The sequence below is a fragment of the Gallinula chloropus genome (assembly GCF_964237585.1).
Source record: "Gallinula chloropus genome assembly, chromosome: 1".
Taxonomy (NCBI): Eukaryota; Metazoa; Chordata; class Aves; order Gruiformes; family Rallidae; genus Gallinula; species Gallinula chloropus.
In genome coordinates, this window is record NC_140085.1 from 92,028,816 (window position 1) to 92,052,488 (window position 23,673).

Consider the following 23,673-nt stretch of genomic DNA (forward strand, 5'->3'; position numbering starts at 1 on the left):
AGTTTACTACTAGTGTATGCAAGAGCTTTAGGAGAAAGAAAACTGAACCCACTTCAAAAAAAAAAAAAAAGTTGGAAATTTAACTTGTTAAAAGTTCAAAAGTAAAGGTCTGCTCCCCAGCCCAGACTGCTTAACCAACAGCCCCCTTCCACCTTATCAACAGTCTGTCCTTTGAGAAAGGACACATATCAGTCCTCTCTTCGCTTACTTATCACACCCTCAGCTTCACGCTGCTCCTACGCTACAGCTGGGGGAGAAGGGAACCGCCTTGGCCAACATGAGAAATTTGTTGGAAAACTCTATTAACCTTATTTTGCAAGCTCTTTTCCTACAAGATCGTGTTTTTACAGATGAAAAAACATCCCTTTCATTTAAAGAAACACCAGTCTAAACTGAAAATTAAACGCTTCATTAAAGATGCAAACATTTTGTACATACTCCAGAACTGTCTTTTCATTTAGAATTAAATCTTTTAGAAGTCCCATAAACCTAAAATTTTGCAAGAGAGGCAGGAAAAGAAAGAATATCAATATTCTGTTATCCAAGGCAAACAGTGCAACAATTATGTGGCATAAGGCAATTCAAAAAACCAAGTTGTCAGTAAGAAATCAGTTGGCAACTGATTTCTTTGCCTGGAAAGAGAAAGCCTCTAGACTGGCAAAGTCCCATCAGAGTTGAGGTCTCCACTTTACAGACTTCACATATCTGTTACTTTTGCAAAACCAAACAAAGACATGATTTTACATAAGGATTGTCATAAGTTCTGGATTCCTGCCCAGTTCTTCTGCCAGATTGAACTTCATTTGATCACGAGCACCCTGTGCTACAGACACCATTGCTTATAAAACCAAGCAATCTCATACACTGGATTTAACACAAGGAGCTTCTAACAACAAGCTGAAAGGCACATCTTTAAGACAGAAGTAGGAAAATACATACACAGTGATCTTAACGTAGTTCTACTACAATTCCTAGAACTCTGTGAAGCACCCAGTGTTCCTGTTAGGACAGGCAGACTGAAACACATTTCTTCACAGCATCCCTATAGGCAAGGGAAACAAAAAACACAACAAAAAGTCACCTCAGATACGCTCTTTGATGGGATTCATTCCATGCTGCTGCCACACTGACCCCGAGGACGTCTGAGATCAGCTGATGGTGCATGAATTGCACTTACACAGTTTGCAAGGCCATGGGAATGCCTAAGGGACAAGTGGGTCTGCCCACCCCCCACCTGCCCAACTGCAGTGGAGGCCAGACCCGTACGCCGGTATTCAGGGGGTGGGCGTTGAGGAAGAATGGGGCTGATGGGGTGGAGAACTGTCTGCCCAAAGTCAAACTGGCTGGTGCTCAAGGGGAGAACAGGAGAAAAAGGCACGCAGAGGAACATGCATGCCAAGCAGCATTTTGGGCCAGCAGTGAGGCATTCCAAAGGCAGTTTTGCATGCGGCCAGTGCACGTGCTTATTTTTATAGCAAGTCCCCTTGTTTTGGTCCATTTGTGTTTCCCCACTAAGGAAGATGCTTAATTTTAATTTTTATGTTTAACTATGTGTATTCCCTCCCTCTAAAACACCACCACAGAAAAACTTCTAAAGCCATACACCATAATGCTTCTATAAACTACTCTTCCACACCATTAAACCTCAATAGGGCAGATGGTAAGGGAGTGGGGAAGCTTACCTTGCAAATGGTATGAAGGAAATGCTGTACCTAAGAAGGAAGATTATTTTTATGTTACTCTTCACATCAGATTTTATTAGTCACCAACAAGAACAGCCCCCCTGATGCTCTGAGCAGGTAACTGCAAGAATCAAGCTGAGAGATTCATTTTGATTGTGTAAGCAACAGGAACGAGCATCCCTGTAAGTCACCTTAGCCCAGCCAGGCTGTGAAACTCCATGGCTGTGGTGGTTTAGGCCTGGCTGGAGGCCAGATACCCAAAGTTGGTCTATCATTCACTTTTTCAGCTGGACAGGGGAGAAGATATCTATTGAGAGTCTCAGGAGTTGAGATAAGGACAGGAAGAGATCATTCTGCAATCAGTGTCACGGGCAAAACAGACTCCACATGGAATAAAGGAAAGAAACTCTCTAATTGATGACACTGCCCTGCACACCCAGTGACACCAGAGTCAGGTAATGAGAAGTGTGAACAGATATTAAAGCACCTCCTCCCACCCCTCCCTTCACATGAAGTGAATCATGACTTCACTTTAGTCATGATTTCTCCCCCTTCTTCCCCCCATTGTGGCACAGGGGGGCACCTCTACCTATCAGAGGGCATGCTGTAGAAGCATTTTAAACACAATTCTCCTGCACCCAATATCCTTCATGTGCCAATGCCTACAGGCAGGCAAGATTAGTCTTGAGGGCTGGCTTCTGTACACCAGCTTTTGTACCGCTTCTGGGACATTACACAGAGACCGCTGGCATTTAATTTCACCGGCGCATCCGGGTCTTTGAACAAGACAGATTCAGGAGAGTGTAAGAGAGGAACAGTAAGCAACAAATTCATTTAAAAGGGAAAGAAAAAAAAAAAAAAAAAAAAGCAGTTTTACTTCAAGGTCACAGAAAATAAACATGGTCAAAACAACTTTTCCCCTAGAGACGGAGCCCTGGGCTCCATCTCATAGAACCATAGAATGGTTTGGGTTGGAAGGGACCCCAAAGATCATAGAGCTCCAACCCCCCTGCCACAGGCAGGGCCACCAACCTCCAGGCCTGGATCTACACAAGGTTGCCCAGGGCCCCATCCAGCCTGGCCTTGAACACCTCCAGGGACGGGGCATCCACCACCTCTCTGGGCAGCCTGTTCCAGCACCTTACCATATCCAAAGCCTTTGAAGTGGCATGAGGGACCAAAAAGCAAGAACAAGTCAGCTCCTCACTGATGCATTGTCTTGCATCCAGAGGAATGGCAAGGTAAAAATTCTCCTCCCCTCTAACTTACAGAAGGCCAAAATTCACTGGCAATTCAGCGACTGATGTAAGGTATAATAGGAAATGGAGGATGTGGGGAGGAAATCACTTACCATGCCAAGGCAAAAAACTGCAAGATGCAGAAAAGGAGCACGAGTCCTTGCTTATGCCACTGGAGGAAGAGAGAAGGGGCCGGGGGAAAACACAGAGCACAATGAGGTGACAACATAAGCATCTCATTTCTGCAACATACTCCAGCCACTATATACATCAAGGGCTCGAATACTCACCCAGAAAGCAGAGCACAGTGTTAGTACGAGACACAACTAGAAGAAAACAAACAGTTTCTATTAAGCATAGGAACACCACCAGTTTTTATAAGTGTTATAACACTGCAATGGGTTCCTTCAAGAGACAGATTACAGAATTTTCATGGCTTTGACCCTGCACAAGAGTTCCTCTAATTTAAAATGCTCTCGTTGTAATTCACTTCAGAAACATATTAGCAATGAAGAGATATTAGCCTGATAACTCTAGAAAATAAATGTTATGGCTGCAAAGGAGCAAGAGGAGGGGGTTACTACAGCTCTTTTGCAACATCATCAGGTTCCTACTTCATCCCACACACATCTTGGTGCCACAAGCATAACTACAATATTTTGCAGAAGTTTTCAGTTACAACTCTAGTTTTTCTGCTTATGTACATGCCACATTTCCTGTTGATTCTCAAGGTTACCACGGGGTTGAAGTTATGTCACTGCAGAGTTCTTAACGACTAAAGCTACAACATACTTTTAAGAACTTTCAGGTATTGCTTGGTACCTCCCCTGTTTACTATAAACTCCAGCACAGGCATTCAAACTGGCCTTTACCCCACCAACACAACCCCAAGGCACACTGTGCCTTCTACAGTCATAATCCGGGGGGGCAGTGTGTCATTTTGGATCATGTTCTGTTAAAACAGAAGCCTCCTTTTAGTTCAAGTTTTCATTTTCAATTTAAGACATGACAGTTTATTTAGCTGTGACAGATACTTGACCTTCCTTCATCAACACCTAGCTCAGCCTTTTGACACCGACAGACTGTTGTGCTACCAGAGGTAACGTGTGCTTGCAAAGCAAAAAAGCAAACAAAACAATTAAAATCCCAGGACTACATATTCAAGACACATGCATTGCCAAAGGAATCATACACCTCATCTCAACCATGACTGCTGACATTAAGTGCAGTTTCTCCATTAGCCTTAACCTGGTGATTTGTATATTGGTCTAAACGCTACGTCACACCTGTAGCAACCGGCTTGATTCCAGTGAACATTCCAGTGAACAACATTCCAGGCATTCTCCTGACTCCTGGCATTTAAAATGCATGCAGCAGTGAGCAATTTCTCAAGCTCTATCAGCCTCCTGCAGCCTCTGTGGATGTTTGAAAAGAGGAAGGGCTGATGCCAAGCAAACTGTTCCAAAGACATCCAGGCTGGAAGCGGGAGGAGGGTTCCATGCAAGCTGAGCCACCTGCCACACTTCCAACCTTGTCTCCAAGAGACAAGGTGGGACAGAAGGGAAAGCACATGCAGTTCAAACAGAAGCCTGACACTTAGCAGCGATTTCCAGGCACACACCACAGAGAGAAGGTTGGCCACAATTCCCATCTTCTGAAGAGTTAAGTAACTCCAAGGGCCGGCTTCAGCTGAAGGTTGAATATGCAATTTCATTGTGTCATTCCTGAACCTGAAACCATGAGCCAAACGGGACGATTTCTGTGTTTTTAATGCAAGATCACCAAGGCACAGAGATTCCTCAGTTGTTTTGTCAGGAAATTATGATTTTATCAAGATGGAAAGACCTACTCAGCTTCTTCTAAGCAAATCAGAATATAAAAATACACAATTATACAAAATAGAAGGTCTAACAAATTTCTGAACAAAAATAAAATATGACATTGCAACCTTGAGCACCCTAAACCAGCACCTGCTCACCAATGGCAGACACAGACCCTTAATGCTCACTTAGTGTAACAACCTGGCTTCAACTTTCACAACAGGAAGGTGGTTTGCTGGTGCTAAGCATATCTTTCCATTACAGCAGAGGTACAGGACTTGGGTGTTTAAAGACCAAAAAACAAAAAGCCAAACCAAACCCCACCCACAAACACATGTTGAGGCACAGCTAGACCAGTGTATGTGAAGGGACTTCACAATGGAAATTGTTTACAGGTTAGCATGAGCAAAACCTGGTTCCTTTGATACTTACCAGCATAACAATAGTAGCAATCAAACGTGTAGGTTCAAACATCCTTTTCAGTTGTTTCATTGGTCCCATAAGAAAGAGGGTGCTGTGGAAAACAAAGCAAGATGAATGCAGAAGGTAGAAGGGGGGCAAAAGTGAAACTGGGTGAAGTGGGAGGGGGTTACTCTATTGAACTGTCTGCTGTCAGATGGGCCATCAGTACACTGTCAGCGCTGCATAATGGGATGTACAAAATCAGTTCTTTTCCTTGTGCAAGTTACTTATTCTAAAATTCTGTTCCCACTTGTTCAGTTACAATTGACATGAGCAGATCAAACTAGAAGCATAGGTCAAGGTCAGCTTCAGTTAGGTGATTCTTAACTGATGCTTTTTTAACCTGCTTTTCAAAAACACCAGCCACAGAGGCTCTGTGTGGATTGCCAGGTAATCCAGCTCAATTCCTCTACATAAAGGGCTGTATTCAGGCATGGATCCATTCTCTGATCCCTTACTGGATCTGCAGCCCTCTTTTAGAGCCCTGGTGATTGATACTGCCTGAATTATACAAGGTGAAAGCCTTATCTGAGATGATATTTCTGCCTTCTATACTATATTACTCTATATTCTGCCTCATTATTTCTAATCATTAATTATTTCATTATTTCTGCCTCAGTATTTCTAATTCCAATCCTTGGGCTTTCTAATGTTTTGTTAAGTTTCCTCAATCAGAGGGGTTGTGTCTGTGGCAGTCGGTGGGTCTGTGATGTTTCAGGAACCTCAACCACCACGAAGGCCTTCCCTGACGGACAGATTTCCCCACGTGTATCCACCAAAACACACAGAACGTTGCCACACGAAAAATGGCAAAGAAGTATTTTTATCTTGATGGGGTGGGGGGGAAACCCCACCCAACAGCAAAATCCAAAAAAACCAACCCCTCAATGCTCAAAGAACAAGTTGGATTTTTCGTTACTGAAGAGTAACTTTTGCCCCGAGAGCACAAACCAAAATATTTTCTTTACCATTCCAGGGTGCCAGTGGGAAAATGCTGCTCCTTAAAATTCAGCAAGAAGAGAGTAAAGTCTGTAAGCAAATAATCTCACACATATGCAAGTTTTTATCACTTAAGGCACCTCCACTCATCATTCCACTTTGGTTCCTCATCTTTATTAGGGAACTAACATAAAAAGGTTGTTACCTCCCAATAGATGCAATATTCCCCAACGTATAGAACACTGCAAAGAGCGTCAGTCCTTTCTTTGGTACCCATAGCAGACAACTACCCTAAAAAGGAACATTGTGGGAGAGACAGGAGAAAAAATAATTAACATAGCTTTTATGTTGCAGAAGAAATCTATCCAAGAAGGGTCACAACACTAAAGAAGTCTTAGGAAACCAAACTGCAGAATCATATACACAAGCAAAAAATAAGCAAACAGTAAATTGCTTTTTTGGGCATTCTTTCTTAACAATCAGTGTATTATATCTAACAAAACGAGTCAGGTGTCTTTCCAGAGGCTAAATAAATTTTAAAAAGCAACAGCAATGCTGTAATTATTTGGGCTCCTGAAATACAAATATCAGGGGGACCTGGCAAAAAGTCCTTACCAAGAGGGAGAACAGGCATCCTATTACAAAACAAGCAATGAAGCCTTTCACTCTGGTGCCCCAGCCTAACGAAGTTGCTTCAATAACCTAAAAATGAGGAGTGAAAACAAACAAACAAGAGTAAGAGTGTGAGTTACTACTTACTAATAGATCTTGCCAGTTATCAGGTATGTTGATTGGTTCCAAGATGCAAACTCTGCCCAAGCTTAAGCAGAGAGGCTCAGTGTTTAAGCACCCTATGCACTAGCTGCTCAGGAGGCCAAACATGTCCTGGGCTGCATCAAGAACAAACAGCCTGGCCACCAGGTCAAGAGAGGTGATTCTGCTTCTCTACTCTGCTCTGGTGAAACCCCACCTGCAGTGCTGTGGGGTCCCCCCAGTACAGGAAAGACACAGAGCTGCAGAAGTGAGTCCAAAGGAGGGCCATAATAATGATCAGGGGGCTGGAGCACCTCTCCCTGTGAGGACAGGCTGTGAGAGTTGGGCTTGTTCTGCCTGGAGAAGGCACCGGGGACACCTAATTGTGGTGTACCAGTACTTACAGGGGGCCTACAGGAAAGTGGGACAGGGACTGTTCACCAGGCAGTGCAGTGATAGGACAAGAATGGCTTCAAGCCGAAAGACAGCAGGTTTAGATTAAATGTTAGGAAGAAATTCGTCCCTGTGAGGGCGGTGAGGCCCTGGCACAGGCTGCCCAGAGAAGCTGTGGCTGCCCCCTCCCTGGCAGTGCTCAAGGCCAGGCTGGATGGGGCTTTGGGCAGCCTGGGCTAGAGGAGGGTGTCCCTGCCCATGGCAAGGGGTGGGAATAGATATGCTTTGAGGTCCCTTTCAACCCAAACCAGTCTGTGACTATACGATTCTACTCTCTCCGACGGCCAGAGGGGAGCGCGGGCGGTGCCGGCTCCACGGGGAAGCGACGGGGATTCCTGCAGGAGGGAGCGCTGCCTCCCGCCGGCCTGTGCCCAGGCGGGGCCGCCCGCCCGCCCCGGTACTGCCGACACGGGGAACTTCATCGCTCCTTCGCCTCCAACTCTCCAGAGCAGCAGGCGGGGAGCTGTGTCGTTCAGGTGGCTGGTTGCGGGGGGTTTTCCTGCCCACACCAAGCAAGCGCAGGGGCACGTTCCCGTTCCCCGCCCGCGGTAACCAGCCCTCCCGTAGCCCGGCCGGTCTGGGTTCGCTCAGGCGGACCGTGCCGTCCTCTCACAACAAGCAGAAGCCAGGGCGCCTGTCCCAGGCAGCGGCACCCCCGGCGCGGCTGCTCGCGGGGTAGAGCACGATAAGGGGAAGTTTAAGGTCCGGATACCGGCTCCGGACGAGCTCCCGGCTCCGGCCGGCCCCGCCCTGGACAGCCCAAGGCCTAACGACGGGCCGAGGCGGCGCAGGCCAGCCCCGCCGACGGCCGACCCGCGCCGAGCGGCCACGGCAGCGATGAGAGGCTGCCCAGGGTCCGTCCCCCTTCCCTCCCTCCCAACTCCGCCGCTGCGCTGCCGCTAACCGCGGCCCGGGCCCCGGCACGCAGTTCCCCCCCGGCCCCAGAAGGGTGGCAGGTGCAGGGACTGCGGAGCGTTACCTCGGACAGGCCGCCTGGCTCCTCCGTGTCGCGGCCGCTCAACACCCGCTTCAGCTTGTCCATACCGGCCGCCTCAGCCCCGGCCCGAGCGGCTCTGCCTCACGTACGGCCGGACTGCCCTTCCTCCCCACAGGGACTACCAGCTCCGGCATGCACCGCGCCGCCACAAGCTACCTGCTCTCGGCAGGTAGATGAAAGCCGAGGGCAACGGCGCGGAGGCTGCCGGGGAATGTAGTCCGCCGTGCGGGGAAGGCGGGACCGCGTCCGGCGGTGAGGGGAAGAAACCAGCCGGCTGCAAGACTTCAGGGGAGGCGGAGTGCCGGTGAGTCCCCCTGGGGCAGCGGGGCGGGCCGGACCGGGCTGGGCCGGGCCGGGCGCGTCCCGGGCAGCGCTCGCCGGGGCACGTCCGCCTCCTGAGGCGGTGCCCCGCCGCCACGGTGGGGTCGGCTGAGAGACGCGGAGGGGAGCAAAGTCCTAGAGATGGTGTAGCGGGTCCCAGACGCTCCCCCGCTCCTGCAGCAGGCACGCCAACCCTCCACTGCAGCGAGGTGAAGGACCAGCCCAGCGCTGATGCCCGAGTTCACGTGGCAGAGATCTGCGGCGTAGTCATTTCCAGGTTTATGTTTTTTACAAGGCTGCAAACCCTCCCCCTCACCCCAAGATGCTTTTCTCACTCCTTCAAGCATAGCATCTAAACAGTACAGACTGCAGAGAAGAGCCCAGCCCTTGGACAGAAGCAGTATAGGTTACATTTTGCTCCCAGTCCTGTGCCTGGCCCTGTCCCGAAAACACCTCACCTGATGTCCCATGACACAGAAAGGCGCACTGACACAACATCTTACAGCCGTACCACACTTCAGCATCACAGGTAGTTACTTCAGTTTATTTTGCTCAGATAAAAACAGAACTATAAAATGTTTGATACGTTTTATTTAGCGACATACAAGGTAGAATAGAAACTGCCACATATTAAACTTGCCACAAAATAGCTGGAGAATCACCCCGCTCCCTCCCCTTACAATTGTGTATCCCAAGTGGTACTTCTCTGTGGAAAACTTGCACCAGAGAGCTTGAGCTTGTGGTACCACCAGTTTATTCTGCTGCTTCTTGAGAATCTGTGTGGTGTAACAGAGTGACAAATTGCTCCAAGTTTTATCCTGTAGTAACTGTAACTCCTTAGACATGTTTTTATGATTTCCCCAACATGTGTGTTCCACGTAAATGCACGGCACCCAAAATAGATGGGTATCACATATCTATATAGTCAGGATTAGAGTCCATTCAAGACAACTGTATCAACAGCTCACAAATTAGTACGTATGATGGAGAAGATAAAATACACAGTATAAGCTAAACATGCAGAGCACCTTTTCAATGCTAGGTGTCAATTCCGTGGGTTTTCCCCCCCCCTCCATACTTTAGCCCAACGGAGCTTAATGTTAGCATCACTGACCAAACTCAAATCACAATTTTAATTAATGAATGCAGATATAATTTCCTTCATGCTAAGCACTTTACAGCTTTCCTCCCAGTCGCTACCAGCTTTTAAAGTGTGGTTTTATAAGCCTTTAAGGCATGTCAAATAATACATGCTGAAGAGTAAAAAAATGCCATGATTTACTTCCACTAGCAAAAGACGCCTTCACACCCATTTGTTGTTGCCTTCCTTTTCGCTCTCCTCAAATCCCTCTGCCACTGGAGTGGAACTATTCTAATAAATGGATTTTCATCACTTCCATGCTGCATTTATTTTCAGCCCCTTCTTTATCCTAACACTAAAATAATTAGGAAACAAGCGCAGGACAATTAAAAAAAAAAGCCAACAGAATTTAGGACTCTAATGGGGACTACAGAGGACTTCGTCTCTATTTCAAAGTAGTCATAAGTTAACTCACTCAGATCATGTCTGGCTGATGCTAATTTCTGTCAGAGACTGATTAATTTCAGTTCTCTGCACTTATTTTATCCTATGGGTTATTTTTGCAGTAATCATTTCCAAAGGATCCCAAAAATAAGGCTGAAAGTGTAGTCAGGAAAAAAACCAACAACTATCTAATCAGTAGCTTTTTACAAAATAGTCCTCATAAACCCTCAGTGAGGTAGGCATGTAGTAACTTGTTTTTACATGCAGGGAACTGAGGCACAGCAAAGTCACTTGTTTGTGGTTAGAGTAAATCAGCAACATGGGAAAAACTGCATTTAGATCCTGCCTTTCTACCGTGTGATCAACTCCTTAGACTAGGCTGCCTCAAATAAACCTGAAAGCATATGTGCTGTTTTTATTAAGAAAACAATCACTTGTATGGCACTAAACTTTGTTTTCTAAAAAACATAAGGGTCTTCTCAAAAGTGAAAACCATTAAAAAAAAAAGAAAAAAGAAAAAGAAAAGAGGGGGGAAGAAAAGGGTTAAATACCAGGGTTTGGGGTGGGTTGTTTCTATTGAGCTGTGCAGTGTAGAATATGAAGATTTTAAAAGAATCTCCAAGAAGTCAGAATGTGTACACAGACTTTTCTCCCATCGCCTTAAACCACAAGGTCTTCTTTTTGCTAGCCATTTGCTTCTTGCACTGGTGTGACCAGGAAACCTAGACGAGTCTGTTTAGCTTTCCCCGTTCTTAAGCCAAACCACTAACATAATTTAGGATTTCCAAAAGCAATACAAATATTTGAAGTACAATCTACAAAGTGTTTGTTAAAACTGTGACTATACATGTGATCACACTTAAATCTCAAAGAATTTTAAAACCAAACCAAAACGATGTATCTGGAATACACGTTAGCATCCTTTTAAGGCTGAATAGGATCTTGTCTCTCAAACTGCAAATACCAGTGAGCTTTAGGGATCAGAGGCTAAACACCCCTCTCTTCCCCCTCCTAGGCCACTCCACAATTTAGCAGTTTGACTGTCAGGGCAGTATAACCATTGTCTGATACACCCAACAGAAGGCCCATACGACAATACAGTGTGTTTCCAATACAGTACACAACCGTAGCAGCAGACAGACCCCAGGGAAAAGTCTTCAGAATTGCCTAGAGAAATCCAGTTGACATTAGATTAAACCAGTATTTGTGAAGAGACTCACCAGTCAGCATGAACATCTCTAACCTCCAGCTTTCCTCCTACTCTGGAGCTAAGGCCTCACAAATAAGGTCATTTTACCTTCACGTAGTGTCAAGCAAATGCAGTTGCTAGCCCTCCCCCCAAACCTACCCTCAGATGAAATTAGTATTCCTGAGAGTCTGGATCTGAGACTCCAAAAAGCATCTTAGCTAATTATCAGCTGACAGCAGGGGAAGACTAGAAAAATGTGTAGTTTAGGACCAACAGCTCAAAATAAATGCAGAGGAAAATGTATGGTTTTATGTTTTTTTTTTTTTATGGATGATTTCTCAATAAAAAGAAAATCACACGCATCTTACAAGTCCAGTGGCCTCTCAGTATCTGAAGCAGCAAAAACAAAACCTTCACAGAAGTGTTTGTGGTGGAGGGTCCAGACAATACTCCTGCCTAACCAGCGAACTAAACAGAACCCACTCACAATCATGACAGTCTCTCTCCGGTGCTGTTGAAGACTTCAGCTCACCACCAGTCTATCATTAACTCCAGATACAGATTAAAAAAACACAAACAAAAAAACCCCACCATTAGCAAAACCTGCTTGAAATGTTTTCTCTCAGGGCTACAGAAAAATTAGCCAAATTCTTTATTCCACTAGTAGTGAAACCGCCCCTCCATGGCAATGGTTACAAGATCACATTAGCTCCAGTCTACTTCAAGTCCATATGGAGTCACATTTGTTTAGACTTAACGCACATGGTTTCCAGTGATGCCTCTGGTTTAGGCTCCAGCTTCTCTGGGAATTCTAGTTTTTCACAGATCGTCTCCTTTATGGGTAGATACTGAGAGATCTCGTTAGGTTCCGTGAACAGGGAAGGTGGGACATGCTAAGAAGAAAAAATTTTACGAAACAAGTGAATGAACAGGGGCCAGGAGGAGAAGCTATTCATTATTATTTACAGATAATTAATCTATAATTTACATGATATAAACACCTGAAGTCAGGTATAATTATTAAATTTTATCTTATAGCTTGTGTGGATCAGTAGGCTAATTAATATTTTTTAAGCAGCAGATTATAAGAGGACAAGAAAGTGGAGAGACATTCATGAACAAATACAATATTTTTACAAAATATTACTGATAGACACGTAACAGTCTTTTTGAGGGTCTAGTTCTAGATGAGATGTGGGTGGCTACAATGGATCCCACGCTTAATGTCTTCTAGCCATTGCAATACACTCATTGGCGTTGCTCAGATTTAGCTATTGGTAACTCATTTACCTTAGTTCTATGAAGCCCACCACGGGCATTCATATGAAATACTAAAACTCATTAGATTTTCATTTCATATTTGAAGAAATTAGGTAGTTTAAGTTAATTAATATATTTCTCTGGTGATTTCTGTAGAGAGCTGAGCTTCACCACATACAAGACATGTGGTGAAAAAAAAAACAAACAAAAAACCTACACCAAACAAACGACCTTTAAACTTTCTAACAACATTCTTTAAGTTATATCCAGAGCTATTCAGATGCAACCCATATTTTGGCCATCCCCTAACATGCAAGGCATCATACTGCTGTTTCAATTAATGCAAATCTAAGTGAACTGGGAATCAAGCTGACCTAGGGAACTGAAAAGCCGTATGAATTTCCTCTCTGTAACAACAGGAATTTAAAATTATTAAACAGCGTAGATGATAATTTTTCAACATGAGGTAAAGTAAAACTTAGATCACAGACTTCAAGAAACACGAGTATCACCCCTGTGAGGAAAGGCTGAATGAACTGGGGCTGTTGAGCCTTGAGAAAAGAAGACTAAGGGGGGACCTGATTAATGTTTATAAATATCTCAAGTGTGGGGCACAGGGGGAATTGGCCAGCCCCTTTTCAGTGGTCTGTGGGGACAGGACAAGGGGCAATGGCCTCAAGCTGGAGCACAGGAAGTTCTGCACCAACATGCAGAAGAACTTTTTCCCAGTGAGGGTGACAGAGCCCTGGGACAGGCTGCCCAGGGGGTTGTGGAGTCTCCTTCTCTGGAGATATTCAAGACCCGTCTGGACACCAACCTGTGCAATATGAGCTGGGGAGCTGCTTTTGCAGGGGCGTTGGACCTGATGATCTCTGGAGGTCCCTTCCAACCCCTACCATTCTGTGAAACTACCAGCTCATGTCTGGATTTACTTCTGTTTATAGGGATCACATATCACTAAGAATTGATATGGTGCCCTTTTCCTCAAAAAGAAAAACATCTTGTAAAAATATTCTCTGAAAAGCTTAGTAACACATTAGTCACTTTTTACATGTGAAGGAAACACATAGAAGGAAATGTAGCAAGAATAGCCAAGATCAGATGTTGGGTCAAAACCAGAAATCAGCAGCTCCAATTCCAAATGTGTCACAAATTATTCTGAGCCATTACCAGAGTTTTAAGGTCAGCTATTAAACTTATTTGAGAAAAACTGAATGAGTCTGTTACCAAACAGACCTTACCCCTAATATTACTAGTAAGCATACAGCCAGCCCTGACACCATCATGGGACATGGACTACCTGAGATTTTGTGGCTGAACAGTTCTATGAAAAAATACTTTAAAAGTCCTGTTAACTCAAAAGTAGAAAAACTAGTCCTCTGTAGAGATTCCAAACCTAATAAAGAATGACTTACACAGTATTTTCTACACTGACCACAGAATAATTTTAAAAAGCAGACCAACACTCCCCGCCCCCCCACCAAAATTTAAAAAAATGCAATACCTTTAAACTTGATATTTTGCTTTCTCTGGACGTGTATTCTCGCAGCATGTAGGCCTTGTCAGCCTAATGGGAAAAAATGGCAACAATTAATTACAAAATGATCATCTAGTATCAACACAAAATAAGCATTTTAAATACACTTAATTTAGTAAGCATTTTAATTTGGTTGACCACTGACTTTCATCTAGGAGCAGAACTGTACGTTCAGATTCACAGAGAAAGAGGCTTAGCAATGTTCTCTTTCCCAAAAGTCACCTTGCTGCAGGCATACATGTCAAAAAAAATAAATTCTGACTGAATATGCTTGTTAAGCTTTACTCAGCCAGAACTCCTACACGGGTAGGAACAGAGCTACACAGAACAAGCGAAACACAACTCTTACATTCTGTAATATTACTGAGTTCTAGGCTGTCATAGTCGCACGGACAGTCATTTGCAAGTTAAAACTTGCAGTAGTTTATTAGACAAGCCAAAAAGCATTTACTCGGAGACAAAGATAAGGACAATAGCACACCATTTACTGTTGCCTATTTTTCCTTTTGTAGTTTCTCTCTAATCTGCATCTGTCAAATATATTTAAATGATTACTTCACGTAAGGATTGCCTATTCTGCTCACACAATAACTAGTTCCATGGCATCCAGCACTTTGTTGCTACTTCAGCACCACCATAATAACAAAATACACCTGGAAGTTCGATTCAGGTAACTTCTGTGCCCCCAGACATCCATATTAAATTATGGGAGTATCAGCAGGACTTCTCTGGAAGTAACATAGCAAGATAGCATCTGTAATATGTTCGTGATAGTGACTCAGGCTTTACCTCATGATGAAGCCTTGTATCATTCATTCTGATTAGTACCCCGTCGACTCGCAAGAAAAACCTCAACAGCACAAAGAAACTGGAAGGCATGACCCTCTGCAAAAATAAAGATGTTCCATTCAGCATACAACAAAGCTTTACTTTACGCATGCACTTAGATTATATTTCTGAGAATGGGGATGAAGAACTCTGCATTTTAAATCTGAAATTCCCTAAGGAACAACATGACCAAAGCGAGTGCATTTTGCTTACGTTAGCCAACGGCATCACCACGTGCCTTGTATACAGCTCTCAGTACTCACTATTTTTACACTCAAACTCGATACTCCATGATCATGAAGTTCATCTTCAAAGAGAAGCACTTCTTCAAAAAACATAATTTGTTCCCTGGCTTTCAATTTCTCTGTATTTATGTGTTCTGTTGTAGGAACAACCTAAAGAAAAAAATTAAGAATGATTACCATACTAATTTTTTGCCAACGTACAGAAAGTTTGTCCTGATCTTTTAGATCCTGGAAATGCTAGTTTTACAAAGGAAAGAGCTTTTTGGGTGCTAAGCTTAGATCTTCCCAAAATTCTAAGAGAAAAAGTTAAAATTAAACCCAAAGTTTCTGAGGGACAACATTTGTCAAAGCAAAAGCCATCAGTGGAAAATTCTAAATAAAAAGTCCTCTGGGTACAGGCTCAGTAGGGTTTCAGCTGCACACAGTTCTTCTCACTTTATGTATTTCAAAACGTTTGAAGAGATCGTGTATTTAAGACACAAATGAGAAGTTCTGGGTTGTAAGTAGCATTACACCCACTTAGTATCTCTAGCCAACTGCAAACCCTGCACAGGATTCTAATAAAGCCTTTCTGTGGAAACCAAGTACCTGTACATTTTCCATCTCATGGTCTCCATGCACACCGCTGCTGCTGCCTAAAGCAAGACATAGTTTATTTCTAGGTTGCACTTTTAAGTCCAGATAACTCAAGTGATATATAACTAATGCAACCCTAGTGAATTAATGTAGATGATCTACTTAACAGCAAGTGATCTGTACACAGTAAAGGGAAGCTGTGAACTTCAGTCTTATTTTGAAGTAAATAAAGACAAGGGAGGGCCTGTCAGTGTAAACATGAGGAGTTACTGTTGCAGAAAAACAGAAAGCCATTGAAAGCTGCTCAGATCTTCCAATCTGCTTACACAGAGCAACAAGAGAGTAAAGCAACAAAGAGTAAAGGTACTAGAGCATGACACAGCTCATAGTTCTGTTGTGTGTGAGGAGCTGAGGGCTTCATAAGGGCACCCAGCAAGCTTAAGATTTCTGACCAAGTAAGTTTTCACTAAGGGGAATAATTGCACCCTTTTATACAATCCTAAAATGCTTGAACAAGCTAAGTTCTGCAAACAACCATGACTGATTAGGTTAACATGCTGAGAGACACGGAAATCATAGAATCGTAGGGGTTGGAAGGGACCTCGAGAGATCATCGGGTCCAACCCCCCTGCAAAAGCAGGTTCCCTAGGACAGGTCACACAGGGAGGCGTCCAGGCAGGTCTTGAGTATCTCCAGAGAAGGAGACTCCACCACCCCCCTGGGCAGCCTGTCCCAAGGCTCTGTCACCCTCACTGTGAAAAAGTTCTTCCTCATGTTGGTGCGGCACTTCCTGTGCTCCAACTTGCAGCCATTGCCCCTGTCCTGTCCCCACAGACCACTGAAAAGGGGCTGGCTGATTCCCCCTGCATCCCCAGCTTCAGATAATTATAAACTTTAATTAGGTCCCCCCTTAGTCTTCTCTAAGGCTGATCTGTACTTTGAAATCAGAAACTATGAAGCCTGTAACGTTTTACAAAAGCCTACGGAAAGGTAAAGTAACAGGTTTAAAGCTCTGAGTGACTGAAACAATATGCAGTCAGCATTTAACAGGGAGAAAAGGTTACCTTTAACTTAGCAGTGTCTCCCAGCAGAGTTCCTTTGTAGTCTGTTGTGTAAGTCCAGTCATATGGCTTGACAACTTCCTTAGTGTGCTCAGTCTCACTCCTCAAGAAGTGAAAGAGAAAACAGCATGCTCTGTAGCAGTTCTTAAAAAATTACAACTCCACATAAGATTGTGTATTACATTTCCCACATCCTTCAAGAAGAGAAGCAACTGCAGCATCTGTGCTGCAATGATCACATCAAGACTTAAATCGTACGGTATTGCTTCTTTCACAAGTTTCTGTAACAAAACTATCACCAGAATTCCTGTGCTAACCCAATCTCAGTCCTGTAAGTCAAAATAAATATTTTGGTTGAATGTTGATGAAAAACTTGTATTTCGAGATAATTTTTTCTTTAAGTAGGCAGAAAGCAATCTGCTGACAACAAACAGCAATCAACACTGCTATTTGCCTTAGTTTTCATGACAGCTTTGATTTCTCTCTGTGCTTTATTTCCAGGTGCTCTAAAACTGATTTTGTAAATCCTAAGCAGTACAAACAGTTCTCATGTGTGGTAATTGTCCTGTTATATTCCTAAGGATAAGACTCTGAACACGTACAGCATTTTGCACTTTGAAATGCTGTCACAGTACAATCTTGTCATGCTCAAGGCCCAATGAGTTTGAATGAGCTGCAACAACAATAAGCCATGTTAAACCTGTAGTTTATTTTTAAGAAAGCCAATACACAGCTTTAAAATATAGCTGACCCAATGAAACAGAGAGGATGCTCATGGCAAAGCAAAGCTAAATGACTTCTGTGATCAAACACTGCATCGATAGTAGCGCTAAACAGAACATGGTCTTCAAGAGTTCAGTCTGTTCTTTTCACTACTTTATGACAGTTTTGCATACAACACACCAGTTACTTGCCCACTGGTGATAAAATACTGTACCTGCTCTCTTGCCACTCCTCTGCACAAGCCACTTTGATCATACCTTGACAATTATTGACACATTTTAAAGCATCTGTTGCATTGAACTCAATTCCAAAACCACGATCGTGCTGTATTCTTAGGATATTGTCTCCAAACATCATTTCTGGCAGGGAAGGCATGTGTAATTCATCAGCCAATCTGCACAGGAAAACAAAAGTCCCATGAGAAGAGATCAGTCAGCTACAGTTCAGTGAAAGCAGTCCTCGGTTTGGAATACATATTCTTTAAACTATGATAACTTAGAAGACACATCAACACATTCTGCAAAACTCTGTTGTTTTCCCACTCTAATAAATTGACATGAATTGCAGAGTCATTGGTCCAAAGTGACTTTTCCACTATAAAAGCATTCATAAAACATTCCATCTCCATCACCTCATGGAAAAGTCTCACATGGTGAGAAGTAGCAGTTTTCAGCCTGTGGTAGCAAACCCCTGGATGGTCCATGAACTACTCAGGCAGGTGCCTAAAAAGAAGTTTTAGGAATGAGCACCCACTGTGAGCAAGTTTAAATTCACTACACAGAGGCCCATACCTCCAAATCTGGAAGCTTTATGAAACACACAGGTGTCCTTATCCCAACTTTCACAGCGACAACAAAGCATTCCTGAACAGAAGCTGCTATTTCTGTAACTCTGCACACAAAAGAACATCCCACTAACCAAACTGCTACGCAAATAGCAGGGTTCACAGACCTGGAGAATAAGATATTAACATCTTTCCCAGAGAAGGCAGAATAATGTTAGGAGCTTTTCCATTTCATCATGTGCAAGCCCCTGGGCCTGCAAAGACCAACTCCAGCTATCTATGTTTGCAGAAATAAAACTCTTACAGATACTAATGATGTTCCCCAAGCCATAAAAAAGGGCAAAATGCCAAGATAAATAAGTTATAAAAAGAAACTGACTAAAAGCATTTCTACTGGATAGTTCTTGACCCTTGAGATTTGAAGAGGAGGCATTGTTTGGGGGATCTCATGCTACGTACCAAGATCTAGAGGTAAACAGTCAATTTTGGACTTCCCTACCCTGCAAAATCCTCTGTGTTCTCACGCTTGTGTTGTAAAGTTCCAGAAGCCACATTTCAACCTTTTACAACATGTTCTGGAAAACTGTGTGGCCCTCAAAACACCTAAACAGACAACTTCTGAAACTCACAGAAGTGACAGGAGGGTTGGACTAGCTGTCCTCAAAAGGTTCCTCCCAACCTTACACATTCTATGACTCTTTATTTTAAAACCAGATACAATCAAAGAAACTCAGATGATGAGTACAGCAAGCAATGTGGCTTCTACTCTGGCAGTTCAAGTCTCTCTCTTTTCTCCAGATAATGAACTCTCTTTTCTCCAGATAATGAAGACAGATCTCCTGATGTTAAAAATAACGATCTTCATCTTTAAGGGGCAGATCATTTTAGAGGTACAAAATAAGTCCTCACGAACATGCCATGAAAGTGGGATACTCTAACAGCCCTCCTTCACCCACAGGTAGAGCTCAGATGGATGCTGAATCCTTATTACAGGATTCAAATCACAGGATTCAAATTTTCTTATCTGAAAGTACAAAAACTAAAGGGTCATTAGTCAGAAGCAGGTTGAGAAGATTATATGGGGCACTGAATATCGGATACAGATGAAGGAGGTAACATATTTTAACCTGCTTTAAGGCAGATATCCAGTTTATTAAAAAAAAGCAGTACAATGCTGTTATGTTAAAATTTTTATGCATACACAGTTAATAAAAAATAACATTTTAAAGCAATTGACCAAACAAATTACCCTCAGAAAAGTTAAAACCGGCATGAATGACGATACATTTAATAAGACCAACATGATTTCCACGTATATATTCCAGAAACTGAAATCAAGACGTTATCAGCCAATTTCAACTCCAAGGTCAGCGATGGCTCTACACAACTGAACAGTTCAGTTCCACATTAGCGAATCCGACTTGATGCTGACACAGCAACAGTTTGACAGCAGTGGAAATTACTACTACAAGGAGAAAACAAATGTTTGGGTGTTTTGGTTTTTTTTTAATGAAAGCTACTATCTCAAAACAGCCATTACCATGGAATAGCTTATGACAGCCTGGGGATCAGGTTAAAAAAACCAAACCCAAACAAAACACTTCATCACCATTTCAAAGTAATTAAGGAAAAGAGGTTTCTAATTGCTTCTAATTAGCAAGCTTCAATTCGCAGAGGTCCCGATCTCCACAACCGTTAGCAGTCACTAACATCTAAAAGGCCTGGAAGCCACCTGAAACCCCACCCGTCACACACGCCGAGCTACCGGACTCCAGACAGCGCTTCCCCCCCCAGGGAACGTTACCTTCTCCCTACGCAAGGCGCCCCGATCCACCCGTCCCCCCGGTCAGGGAGCGAGGCCTCAGCCCCGCGGAGGCCCCCGCTCACCCTGAGGAGGGGGTCGTAACCCCTCCTCCTCCTCCGCGGCCGACCTCGAGCCCGTCCCACCTCTCAGCCTGCGCCGACTTCATGATGTGCGTCCGGGCGGCGCTCAGCTTCCACGGCCCGAAGGTGAAGTCGCGCCGGCTGCTCTGGAACACGGGATGCATGGCGGAGACCAGGGGGAGCGCCCCACCAGAGGAGAAAGCGCGAGGGGCCCGGAGGCGGCGGCAGCAGCCGCGGCGGCGCCTGCCCTGCCCCGACCCGCCTCACCTTCCCGCCGCAGCCCCTACAGCCCTAACGGCAGCGACAGCGCCGGCGGAACCGCCGCATCCAGGGGCTTGGGCTTCCGCTTCCGGGGGGGGTGGGGGGGGCGCTTCTGCGCCCTCCGCGCGGAACTCGTACGGCGGTAGCGGGTGACGTAAAGAGGGGCGGGCGGTGCCGCCGCTCGGGAGGTGGACGCGGCGCGGCTGAGCGGGGCAGGGGCGCGGCAGCGGGCGCCTCGGCGCCCCCGGAGCGGGAGAGAGCGGCGCGGGAGGCGGGTGTCTCCAGCCTCCTCTGCAGCGAGGTCACCGGAGCCCGCTGCTCCCGGGGAACCAGGGCTGCAAAGCCCGCGTGTGCCCAGCGCAGAGAATTGGCGCTCCCAGCTGCGTCCCTGGTGGCACCTGGCCGAGCCCCGCCCCAGAGGGGCGGGCGGGCTGGCTCTGGCCCTGCCTTGGGGGCCAGGCTCAGAGCTCCCCGGGCGGCACGTTTGTGCTTAGGGATGGGCGAGAGCTGGGTTGGAGAGGAGCAACAGAGCTCGGGCCGTGCTCCCTGGCCACGCTGAGAGGCTCAGCAGCCAGTACCTAGCACCACCATACAGCTCCTCCTGCTGCTGTAGGAATTACACCTGTAGGTGCGTGCGCTCCCGTGCTGGTTGGGTGGCTTCTTGAATGCTTTCCAACGACACTTGACAAACATCAAATCGTGACGGCATGGGCAGGTTTAAATTCTGTGGGAAGGCACGGATAGAACTGATTGAGGATGGCTTACAGCTCGCTATCGTAGCACCAATAGCCAGGTACTTATGTTCGGTTTTAGTGACATCAAAAAGGACAGACTTAAGTCCCCAGGAACTTCCCTTTGTGCAGGGGTACGATGCGCTGCCTGGCTCTTGTTGGGACGGGCCGCAGCATCAGACCAAGCCATGGCAGCGGCTGCAGGAAAGCAATGCAGTAGTGGAAAAACTCCCAGTCCCCCCCAAATCACAGAGCGACCAAGCCCCAGCAATGCTCAAGTCGGAGCAGCCAGCCTCTTCGCTTAAGGACCTTACCAGGATACAGGGAAGCTGGGAGAGAAGAGGGATGCACAAGTGAGCCGTTTAGTTCTCCTTCACCCTTTACGCTGGCCCAGTGGGGGGACGGGGGAGAACCCCTCCCAGACTCCACTCTGTACTACTTGCTAGCCAGCGCTCTGGGCGCTAGGAAGCCCTAGCGATCAGGCTCAGCGGCTGGCGTGCGCTGTGCCGGGCAACTCACTTCGAGCGACTCGCGGCCGGATTCCTGCGCTTGCAGCCAAAGGGGGACTCCGAGGAGCCCTGAGGGATCGGGGAGGTGCCTCGGGGCTTCAGCTGGGCTACGGCGTGGCTCTCCCCACCGCGGCGGCTGAGCTCGGAACGGGCTCTCCGGGAAGCTCCTCGTAGCCCCTCTCTTCGCGGGACGAGCCCGCCCTCCGGAGGCGGGGGGGGCGTAGAGAAAATGGCGGGCGGCGAGGCCGGGCAGGGGGCGCGGCGGGATGAGACGGCGGGGCGGGCCGGCGGAGGCAAGGCCGTGGCGGGGGAGGGTCGGGCTGCGGCCCGGGGCCTGTCTGCCGGCGGTGGTTGCGGGGGGTCCGCAGCGCTGTAACCCGAAACCTCCCGTCCTGGTGGCGGCGGCGGGCGGTAAGTGTGGTGCCGTTATCGGGGGCTGGAGCTGGGGGTGGGGGGGGGAAGGCAGTGGGACCGGCGGCGAGACCCCCTCACCGGGGGGCGGGCTGTCCGAGGGATGCCCAGGGTGGAGGGCACTGCCCCTCCCTTTGTTCGCTGCCGGAGGGAGCGCGGGGGCAAAATGGCGACCCCCTCCCTCCCCTCCGTGTCTCTGACTCGACACCGTGGGCTTTGTGCGTGCCGGCACGCCTGGCCGGGCTGCCCGCAGCCGGGGAGGGATGGGTCGGGATGCGATGCGGTGCTTCCTCTGCCTCGGGCCGCCCTCTCCCGGGCGGGCCACCGCTCCTGGAGGCAGCCTTCTCTCCTCCCAGAGTGCAGCAGAGCCGTGAGGGGACGGGGAGCAGCACACGCCCCGGGGAATCGGTAGCGTGAGGAGCGGCCGCGGCCCCGTGGGGACGGCCGCCTTTCCACAGCCTGCACCCGTCAAAGAGCGCTGGAAAGGCTCGGCCGGGCGGCGCGGGCACGGTTAGAGACAGACAGCAAGCAGTCGGCAGACAGCCGCACTAGGGGAGGGCTAAGTTAGATTGCACAGAGCGGGGCCCAGCAACGTCTTTAATTATGCTGTTGTGAAAGCACGGATAAAAACAGAGGGGGGAAAAGCCCCGCCGCGGCTCTCCAGCCTGACATTGCTGCCTGAGGCCACGGCAGCTGCGCAGGCAGGAGTGCTGCTGTGAGAGCCTGGCAGTTGGGGGGCCACGGCCGCACCACAGCCCTGCCGTTAGCTGAGGTGGCTCTCTCCGAGCCCCTGATTTCCGAGCAATCCACTTTAGCCTAATGGGTGGGCGCTTTACTCTTCTGGTTTGGGTAGTTGCACGTTTTGGTGGTGGGGTTTGTTGGGTTGGTTTTTTTTCCCCAGTGGCCCGCAGGTGGCTGGAGGACTGAGTGGAGGGGATGGGAGTACCTGTTGGAGGCAGCAAGGGAAAAGCTGCTAAGGAATTGGGAGAAATACCGGGTTTCACAAAGTGAGGTAGTGAATCACTTTGGACGGATTTAACCCCTGAGAAGTCAGGGGTTAAAGGTTCTCAAACGTTTCTGTAGGGTGGACTGCAGCTTAAAGTAAGGAAGTGTCTTTTGAACATCAAGTGCAGAAAGCCCGTTTCTCTAGTCCTTTGGCATAGGCAGTAAAAATCAGTGCTGCTGCTGAGGTAATTGATTACGAACGCAGAGAAGCAATGTCAGGAGAGTAGGTGCAATGATCCTTGGGTCTCTGAACATTACCTAGCAGCTGTTTAAGAAAGAGTCAGCAGGGCATGACTAGAGTGTCCACAGACCACCAGCAAATGTTGCATAGGCAGAATGCAGTGTAACAATCAGGATAAACAGGCAATTTTTTTTTTTAAGTGATACTTTTTTTAGAGTGGGAGAAACAAACATTCTTGTTTTTCCACAGCCTAGGCGAAGGGACTGAGGGAGACGCACAGCTGGTAAGTATGGCTTAG

At 46.6% G+C, this 23,673-nt stretch overlaps 2 protein-coding genes across 2 annotated transcripts; both read right to left on the reverse strand.

Moving 5' to 3' along the window:
• Window positions 1–1,002: 1,002 nt before the first annotated feature.
• SFT2D2 (SFT2 domain containing 2) lies at window positions 1,003–8,389 on the reverse strand (the record flags this gene model as incomplete). Its single annotated transcript, XM_084273955.1, has 8 exons — window positions 1,003–1,042; window positions 1,683–1,712; window positions 3,034–3,092; window positions 3,211–3,246; window positions 5,173–5,254; window positions 6,347–6,432; window positions 6,757–6,843; window positions 8,327–8,389. 8 exons carry the CDS (start codon window positions 8,387–8,389, stop codon window positions 1,003–1,005), a joined length of 483 nt encoding a protein of 160 aa, XP_084130081.1.
• A 3,619-nt stretch (window positions 8,390–12,008) lies between these two features.
• On the reverse strand, window positions 12,009–20,525 carry TIPRL (TOR signaling pathway regulator). The gene is made up of 7 exons (XM_084280508.1): window positions 20,341–20,525; window positions 17,824–18,003; window positions 16,890–16,989; window positions 15,268–15,399; window positions 14,966–15,061; window positions 14,144–14,206; window positions 12,009–12,272 (listed from the first exon to the last, which is right to left on the reverse strand). The coding sequence occupies exons 1-7, from the start codon at window positions 20,439–20,441 to the stop codon at window positions 12,117–12,119; spliced, it is 828 nt and encodes a 275-aa protein (XP_084136634.1). The 5' UTR covers window positions 20,442–20,525; the 3' UTR covers window positions 12,009–12,116.
• Window positions 20,526–23,673: the final 3,148 nt, after the last annotated feature.